This window comes from Acipenser ruthenus, chromosome 3, assembly GCF_902713425.1.
Source record: "Acipenser ruthenus chromosome 3, fAciRut3.2 maternal haplotype, whole genome shotgun sequence".
Taxonomy (NCBI): Eukaryota; Metazoa; Chordata; class Actinopteri; order Acipenseriformes; family Acipenseridae; genus Acipenser; species Acipenser ruthenus.
In genome coordinates, this window is record NC_081191.1 from 15,446,471 (window position 1) to 15,456,574 (window position 10,104).

A 10,104-nucleotide genomic window follows, 5' to 3' on the forward strand; every position below is an offset into this window, starting at 1 on the left:
AATAGTGTAGAGCATGTTTCACAAGTATGATACAATTGCATTTGGTACCTTTAACCAAATGAAGACATGTTTCCCTGAAAGCAAAATGTACTTATTTAAATCGAACACAGAAATACCTGCATTGCTACAGAGGTGTAACACATTTACAGTTTCATCAGGGCTCCACTGGTTAATACGTTTACAAGTAATAATAATTTTTTTGGACAGGCAGTGTTGTCTATCCTTCCAATGTAGTCCCAAGTCACTGACTAGTCTGAATAAACTAAAATTCTTAAAAATGGAGGTGAATAGTCTGTGATACCAGTTTAAATATTCAGATCTGTATTATTCAATCATTGGATCCCTATACAGAATAAAAAAGTTGGAAAATAGAAACCTATAATTAAAGTGATTTATACTTTTTGTTACCATAATTCTGTGGTATTTATGTTACAAAAAAAAAAAAAAAAAAATCACAATGTTCTCTCATCAGATTTCAACAGTCAACAAGGTTTTAGAAACAAAATACACGGTAGTTCCTCACAGTCCTTAGGCCAATGCACATATTTTTTTCCATTTACATATAGATACATGCTTTTAAAGTGATATGTCAAACACAATATGTGACATTTATGTGACATTTGGATGGTTTATTTACACATTGAACTGCTGTCAAGTAATTAATTTTTTAATAAACTGTACAGCTGAAACATTCTGATCCTGAGTTTTATTGTAAATCAAAAACAAGTGATTATGAAAAACAGAATGAAACACACTGTTTTCACTTTTCTGGACACTATTTTTACACAGTCATGCATACCATGTTAATATGTTGAGTACGCAGTACATACATACATACATACAGACATTAATATTTATCACACATACACCAAGTTCATATTGATATGTAATATTTATATACACTATTTTTTAAAACCTTTTTTTCCTTTTAAAAATATTTTTGGATTTTTTTTTTTTTTTTTTTTTTTTTTTTTAAATATAGCACAGTAAAAGTCCACAATTTTAACAAGGTGTCAAGTGATATTCAACCGAACATTTTTAAATTGTGTGAAACTCTAAACATTTTATATTAGCAAACTAAGTAATGTGACCTGCGAGCTGAAAAAAAAACTGATTACATCTTTGATACAGAGACAAATTAGCTTAGTACACTATCAATAGTTGAACTGCCTCTGGCTGGGCTGGTGTACCAAGAATCCATGTTGTTTAGCTTGGCGAGAGTGGCAATCCCTGGCAAGATTTTGGCGACGAAGGGCGTTACGGGTCAAGTGGGGCCTCTCTACGTTCTCCTTGGTGCGTTGAGCGAGCCGTGTGTGCTTGGTTTGTTCAAGGAAACTGGTGTGTGCAGCCATCGCAGCTGCATAGCAGCTAAAAGATTGGCCCCTTTTACACTGTGCTTCCATCCTGCAATAAGTCAATGTTTTAGGAAAGACAGGTAACTTAAATATAATTTTATTCCACCTCTACATCACAGTACGGACACCAAGTTTCACAACTAGATACACAGATATAATGTAATTCAAATTGATTGGAAGGACATGTGGACTAACAACCTAAGATTCTTATATAAAATTAATGTAACATCTTTTGTATTTTACTTAAAATGATGTCCAGTATAACATAGTAGACCACAAACTGTGACCCTATTCATTTTCGTCACAATAAACTGGCATAAATGTGAGCCACTGAAATATTACACTCCAGGGCCAGACTTTTGCTCAGCCTTATACAGTAAAGCACTGTTTGACCATGCACTCACCAAATTCACGAATTGTGTCAAATTGTAAAATAACAAGTGTGCACTTTAAAACCCCAGTGCATTTCTGAGAAAGGGAATCCCAGGAATTGGGCAGCCCTTATAAATCCCACATTAACAGCATAGCAAGGCGTAATAAAGCATAGTAAAAGCATGGTAAAGCACAACTAAGCATTGTAAAGAATAGCAAAGTACGGCAAAACAGGGTCAATGATGGTAAATGCGTAGCATAACCATGGGAAAAGAATGGTAATATTAAGATACTGTACCTGAAAATGGATTTATCTGTAGTCTCCTTCACGTCGTGGCGGAAGTTTACAGCATACACAGACATGCTGGGGTGCTCGATGAGGAGGTTCTCCATGGGGCTGGCCTCTACCAGGACAGGGGTGTGTCCACCTGCAGTGAAGCAGGGGGGAGGGGTAATAAACCAGCTCTCCTCCAAAGCACAGCAGTCAAGCTGGAGAAAGACAGGGTCACTGGGGTCACCAGTGAACTCTAGAGAAGAGGAGGAGGAGAAAAGGGCAGGGCAGTCCAGTGAAGAAGCATCCTTCTCATAGACGTCTGCTTCTTCTCTAGAGGTAGTAGTGCAAGCATCGACTGAACAGCAGGACGGGATTGCATTGAGAAGGAAGTAGGGAAGGTGGTGCAGGGGTAGAAAGCAACAGCAAAATGAAATGGAATACAGGAAAATAATCCGAAATAGAAATGAGGGGAAAAAATGGGGGGGGGGGGGGAAACAACAAAAAAAAACAATAATGAATACAAAGCAAATGTCATTTTGAGATGGGTTACAAAACCCACAGTAGCTGAAGAAGCTGTTTTCCCTAGTGTGAGGTCCAGAAAACCCACTGTAGCAGTTTCAGCTTTTGCAAAACAACCCTGTTTTTGATAACAGATTATTTACCCATTTTATGTCACTTCATTATTTTGTACCGCTAACATTTTTTATTTTATTTTATTTTTTGTAAGCATGCTGTGCTAACCAGTGGCCAAATGTTAAAACTGCAAGAAGGATGCTTGTGACTATTTTTTTTGTACACACAATACATGCCCTTTATTTTTATTTTACCCCTTTAGTAGGAGGGGAAGCTAGACATTTCTGGGATGAGAATAAAAGCTGCAGGCAACAAAGATTCCTATTTATAGTTTAAGGGCTTTGAGCATTGAACTATGACGCATATTAGGCAGTCACAAACTTCAAAAACCTTCCAGGGTTTGAAAAACATGGTTATGGAGGGATACACTTTTTAAAGATTACTTTGGGTTTCCTATACTGAATAAAGTTTGTCGATTTAAAAAAAAGTGCAATACATCATCCCAGAGCAAAAAGATGTATTTCCCAAACAAACCTTATTCACAATACGGAGATAAGGTTAAAATGTCAGTGGTGGATCACCTTGCTTTTGTTTCTCATAAAAAATGTAAACTGACAATTATGATAAAATTCAACCTGAATAAAAATGTAAGTATCTACATTTGAAAACAAGTCATTTATAAGGGACGTATGAGAAGAGACTGTCAAAATTGCATGTTGTATGTATGGTCATCTGATGTTCCGCTTACAAGAGACACTATACACACAATGCATTAAGTTATACACGACATAGCCCCTGCTGCTTGATCTCTTACCTAAGTAATCAACAAGAATCCATTCGTCATCATCCTCCTTTTCATTAAAATCAGGCTCTGTTTTACAGTCATTTCCATCTTCAGCATGTCCAAAAAGAGTGCTGGTAAACCTCTGGAACATTGTTAAGAAACAAAGACTTTGGCAACAACAACTGTTTTTCTGTGGACAACTGAAATCACTCAAAGTCAGCTACTGGAGCTGCTCAGACAGACAGCTGGTAAGATATTAAAGTGCATAGGTGTACAATTTCATCTCAGGGAAGCTTGTTGAAGTTCATTCACAGTTCAGATAACTTGTGCAAACCCCTGCAAGAAAAGGACAAAAGCAACAATGCATCAGACCCTGTAATCTTCTTAAAACGTACATATACAATGTAGGTGGAGTGTAAATAGAGTCTTGCAAAGATTTATAGGTGCATGTGACACTGTAAGACCTTCAATTTAGGGAACTGTTTTAGCCTTTTATGATGGTGGGTTATTACACACGTCACACAATACAGCACCCCAAAAAGGTAGGACTTTGCCCACACATTTGTGTGCTTAAATAACAGCCTCTTCACAACTGACTGGAATAGAGGTGTTGGTCTTTTCATTTACTTTTTGTTTGAGTTCTGTTAAATATCAAAAACCATCATGTATAATCATAAGATAAGAAATACATATTTTGTTTAAAGTTTAACCCAGCATCATGTAATATTTTCTCAGCTAACAAGACCTTGTTAGTTGTCATTACAGTTTTCTTTAAGGTTGTTGTGGAATTTAGAAAACCACAATGACTAAGTACTGTCACTTTAATGACCCTGTGTGCTGCACCTTTTTCACAGGTTCCGCCCGTTTTAATTATTGGATGCTGTCCAAAAGGTATTTCCCTCTTCTTTACAGCTTAGCAAAACGACAGCTGTGTCCTTTCTGGAGCAAATGGCAGGGAGTAATGTATGCCTTTGTTCATGGCTGTGTCTGTTTGGTTCTGTGTGCTTGTTTAAAATCTATGCAAAACAGTTTCTGTGTTATCATGTGCACCTGTTCAAGCTGACAAAAGGAATTAAAATACAAACAGTACATGCTTGAAACCTTTACCCCAGCCAATCCAGCTGCAAACTAGGTAACATGCTATTTCAATGAGCGGTCTAAAAATAGATGAATTAACGAACACACATATAACAAACAATATCCTGTTGGCAAGATGATACAGATTGCGTCAAAAATGGTGGGTTAAAATGTTTAAAACATATTGTTTAGGGTGCACAAGGCATACCAATCATGGATAACGCTATTGGAATAATTTCCCATGTTACAATATCACTGTGTATTACGTCGGTGTTTTGAGGCTCTGTTTTTGTCTCTCCATACACCCAATTTAAATAGATTTTTCAAGTCAAAACCCGTATTTTCAGCGTATGAAATTAGTTATGCGGTAAGGCTGCTTTAACTGCACGAAATACTATTACTAACGGCGATGAACGCAACCCCCTGGAACGCTGGTGACGGGCCAAGGACAAAAAGTCTATAAACTTATTGAATCCTACCTAGTTAAATTAATAATATCCAGACTACAGATACACAGGGTTTTCTTTTCATTAAAATGAATATGATAATTTGGAATATTCTATTCTACATGAATGCATACATTAAATAATTAGTTTTTATGTCTTCTCCTGCCCCGGATTAAAACTATACCATCCGGGTAGTCAGCGTGTCTGTTTGTTAATTGCGTACGATGTTATTTCTAGCCTTCAGACCTACAACAGGAAAGCCGCAAAGGTCCGCTTGAGTTATGTTTAGTTACGCCTAAAAACAGTTCATTGTGTACTGTTCCCTGCCAGAGGAGGGCTGTCTGGCCCCAGAGGAAAAAAATACTAAAAAGTAACCCAACACCCTTGGGCGGACGGCTGCGACTAGAACTGTTTGAATACAGTCTATCTACAACAACAATGTCGCCTTTCGTACATTGATAACAACATTCCTCTTTTAAATTATTAATACGAACCGAAAGATCACTGTTTTAATACAGCTAATGCAACATAAATGCAGTACTTTGAAAAACATTGTCCAACCAACCACTTAACCACTTTCCCTAAACACAACATCGTTTAATCTCGATGACTACACTATTAATTAGCAGATTTCATTTTTTTTTTGCAATAAATCTATGGCTATATTATTATTATTATTATTATTATTATTATTATTATTATTATTATTATTATTATTATTATTAATAAACACAAAGAGCACTGACCTGCAGAGTGTTGTTTTTCATTGCCGTCCTTTTCTTAAACAGGTAGGTACAATCTTGAATAGTTTATACTTTGAGGTAGAAAAACAAAACAAAAATATATGTTACAAAAATAAGATTTTCTTCTCAGAAGAAACGTAAGTTGCTGGACCCTGTAGCGTGCATAACTTTCCTTACTCTCTCTCTCTCTCTCTAGGTCCAAACTGATCCCTTTGTTATTGTTGTGGAAAATTAACAGCTGATCGGTGCTGACGTTTTTTTTTTTTTTTTTTTCGCCAGGCCTATGGCAAGATCTTCGCCGACAACCATCTGACCAATAGGATCTTTCTAAAAGCTGTCACTAACGCACGTGATCTGCCTGCGAGCAACTGCACAAGTCTGGGCAACTACCCGAAGCAGGAACTTGAGAGGGAGGGTTGCGTTAGGACAATAAGAAACTGGTATTGCTGAGTTAAATAAAGAGCTCTTGTTAGGCTAAACTATGAGGTATCCACTATCAGACTGGAGTATTGGACATTACTGTTATTACCCCAGTGTGCGTCAAATTCAATATCCGTAACTTTTCTGTATCACTATATATGTTTGCATGTACAGTATTATTTATGGGTGCAGTGTGTTGTCTGTTTTGAAGCAACGGGGAACTTTCTGAGGGGGTGAGATGGAGAAATATTTTAACAGTAATACAAAAAAAAAGAAAGAAAATGTTTGGGACAATTAACCTACAACTGCTGTCAATGCTGTATGTAATACAGATTACAGCTTTTAAAATGACAATTACCTCCATGCATAGTTTGTCATTCCCTGCTACTAACATGATCATTTAAATTCTATTGAGGCAGAGAGATGTGATTATACAGATTGTATATATTGTCTGTAGGTCCATTTGTCATCCATCACTATGGGGAAAGGCAAAGAACTCACAAATGAAAAGAGACAAATGGTTGTTAACCTTCACAAATCAATGGGTACAAAACAATAGCTAAAAAACTAAATATACCACTTACCACTATAAGGGCAATAATTAAGAAGTTAAAAATGACTGGAACAGTGGTAAACTAGCCTGGTAGAGGACACAAGTGTATCTTGCCCCCACGCACAGTGAGGCAGATGGTTCGGGAGGCAAAGGGAAATCCAAGGGCCACAGTTGGAGAATTACAGAACTTGATTGCATCTTGGGGTCACCAAGTCTCCAAATCTACAATTAAATGCCCCCTTCATGCCAATAGGCTATTTGGAAGGGTTGCCAGAAAAAAAGCCATTATTGAGAGCAACGAACAAACATAAGCGCCTGGAGTTTGCTAAACAGCATTGGCACTTGGAACCGGGTGTCAGATGAGACGAAAATAGAGCTCTTTGGCCATGCACACCAGCGGTGGGTTTGGCGTCGAAAGAAGGATGCGTGTGCAGAAAAGAACCTCATACCTACTGTAAAATATCATGGTGGATCTTTGATGTTATGGGGCTGTTTTGCTTCCACTGGTCCTGGGGCCCTTGTTAAGGTCAACGGCATCATGAACTCTACCCAGTACCAGGGCATTTTAGCCAAAACCCTGGTTGCCTCTGCCAGGAGGCTGAAGCTTGGCCGCAAGTGGATCTTCCAGCAAGACAATGACCCCAAGCACACATCAAAATCCACAAAGAAATGGTTAATTGACCACAAAATCAACATTTTGCAATGGCGTTCTCAGTCTCCGGACTTGAACCCCATTGAAAATCTGTGGTTTCATTTGGAGAGGGCAGTCCATAAGCGCAGACCGAAGGATATCAAGGATCTGGAAAGATTCTGTATGGAGGAATGGTCTAAGATCCCTCCCAATGTGTTCTCCAATCTCATTAAACATTATAGAAAAAGACTCAGTGCCGTTATCCTTGCAAGGGGAGGGTGCACAAAGTACTGAAAATAAAGGTGCCAATAATTGTGACACCATTTTTTTGGAAATAAATTTATAATTTGAGAAATGTGTAATTTTGGTTGATTCCATTGAATCATTAATAAAGTCAAATATATTCCACATGTTGGAAAATTACAATATAGCTCAGTACTGGTATTATTTATTTTTATACAGTCTTTTTTTGCTCATCTTTGTCAAGGGTGCCAATAATTTTGGAGGTGACTATATATATATATATATATATATATATATATATATATATATATATATATATATATATATATATATTTTAATTATGTCTCAATCCTAAAATTATAGTTGATGCAAAAAAAAACAAAACTGTTGAACATAGCTGTACAGTATAATTGCAGCCTGTTTCCAAATTGATTGCAGTGCCATCAGTAACTCAAATACCAACTTAATGAAATATTTAACATTCCCACGTTACTTATTAATTATGAAGTGAATCAAATACTTAATTAAAATATATATTTTTTCTTTCTTAAACTGTTCTTTTACCAGTTCAACCTAAAAACGCGCAATCTTTATGTACTGTAAAAATGTAAGTACTGTATTATAAAACAAAATGAAGTGGGCCACATAATTACCTTTAAATAATTCCATGAAGGGTTATATAACACCAGAAACCAGGAGAGCAATGGTTTATTTTACAGTATGTACTGTAAACTTAATTGGATTTCCCTGTATGAATTTGTGACATGAACTTCTACTGGCTTCACTACATATATGGTTGAAATGTTTGGAAGAATGAACACAACACACTTCTAAGTTACATCAGCTAGCTGACAGCAGGAAGTACAGGGCGGGAATGTGTAGACATAGCTGTTCTGACACTTACAGCTATATGCATTTGCTGACATTGCAGCTATAGTATTTGTAAGCTTGTCTGGACAAGAGCTGTTTACAAAGTTTTAACTTTTTAATGTTTTTTCAAAATATGTGTACTATTTACAAAATATGTTTTTATTAATAAAACCAATTCAGAAGTTGGTTGTCACAGTACAAACACACAACTTCAAGTATGTTGCTGTGCCAAAATCGGCTATTAAATATAACATATATAAAAAATAATATCTTTGTGTAATGAGGCAATGCGATTTGGAGCTGTGCATTTGTACTGGAACAATTACATGAATGGGGAATGGGAATACTCTTCAGCCACTAAAAAGTGCTTGTTTTAACATATCAGGAACATCTTAAGGAAAGTATTGCATTTAGTCCCGTGTATTTGTAAATATTGTAGGTTCAACTGTACTGTACCAATGAGTAGCCTCAAACTTCGTCTGTAAAGATAACAGACTTACATTCAGTATATGCAGGGCTGCAGTGTGGATGTCAGCCACATGCTGGTTGTGGGTCACAATCCAGGTATATACTAGTGTTGTGCTTCTACACCATTTTATCGGATAACATTTTTTTTAGGATATGCAATCATTTTAGACTACAGATAGGGTTAGGTTAGGGTTAGGGTTAGAACATTGTCTTGTTGTGGAACTCCACCTTCAGGCTTTAAATTGAAGGTACAGGGCCCGATGACTGTGATGGGCGCTCAGGGCCCGATGACTGTGATGGGCGCACAGGGCCCGATGACTGTGATGGGCGCTCAGGGCCCGATGACTGTGATGGGCGCACAGGGCCCGATGACTGTGATGGGCGCACAGGGCCCGATGACTGTGATGTGCGCTCAGGGCCCGATGACTGTGATGGGCGCTCAGGGCCCGATGACTGTGATGGGCGCTCAGGGCCCGATGACTGTGATGGGCGCTCAGGGCCCGATGACTGTGATGGGCGCTCAGGGCCCGATGACTGTGATGGGCGCTCAGGGCCCGATGACTGTGATGGGCGCTCAGGGCCCGATGACTGTGATGGGCGCTCAGGGCCCGATGATTGTGATGGGCGCTCAGTCCTGTGAAAGATAAATTTGGTCGCAGGCCTCATCCGTGGGTGCTCGCCAGCTACCTGCACGAGGCCAGCTAGAAAAACATGAACAGTTACATGCATCCCAGTGCCGTCAAATCATGAATGGAAATAATAATAAATGATTAACACACCCCACAGTGGCGCACTGCCACCTACCCCCAAATATTGAAAAATTAATGAAAATGAAAGCTGACATGGCCCGTCCCCCAGAGCAGCGACCCCTGTGGTCTGGCCGGGTGCCTGCAGGCTTGCCTGTAAGCTGCCCAGGGCTGTGTTGTCCTCCGACGCTGTAGCTCTGCATGTTGAGTCTGCAGTATGTAAAGAAGCAGGCAGCTGACAGCACATATTTCAGAGGACGTCTTCGCCCCTACCGAGTCAGTGCAGGGGTGGTAGCAGTGGGCTGAGCCTAAAAATAATTGGACACTATTAAATTGGGGAGAAAACAATAAAAATAATTGGCGCCCACTAAATTAAACAAAACAAACAAACAAAAAAAAAACACTACTCAATAAATGTCACCAGGAACATCCCAGGTAGACTTGACTAGTAAACATAAAACTAGAGAAAGTGATGTTACAAATAAGCAGTCGTTGCATTTTTTTTAAAAAATAGCTTGCTATGAAATAAATAATAATAATAATAATAAT

At 38.2% G+C, this 10,104-nt stretch overlaps 1 protein-coding gene across 2 annotated transcripts; it reads right to left on the reverse strand.

The window, feature by feature from the left end:
• Window positions 1–433: 433 nt before the first annotated feature.
• On the reverse strand, window positions 434–5,863 carry tp53inp1 (tumor protein p53 inducible nuclear protein 1). Of its 2 annotated transcripts, none has more exons than XM_059012605.1 (4): window positions 5,628–5,863; window positions 3,389–3,694; window positions 2,026–2,155; window positions 434–1,404 (listed from the first exon to the last, which is right to left on the reverse strand). In XM_059012605.1, the coding sequence occupies exons 2-4, from the start codon at window positions 3,507–3,509 to the stop codon at window positions 1,155–1,157; spliced, it is 501 nt and encodes a 166-aa protein (XP_058868588.1). In that variant the 5' UTR covers window positions 3,510–3,694; window positions 5,628–5,863; the 3' UTR covers window positions 434–1,154. The 2 variants fall into 2 exon arrangements, with proteins under 2 accessions (XP_058868588.1, XP_033914325.1); XM_034058434.3 differs by having other exon boundaries at window positions 2,026–2,356; window positions 5,628–5,860.
• Window positions 5,864–10,104: the final 4,241 nt, after the last annotated feature.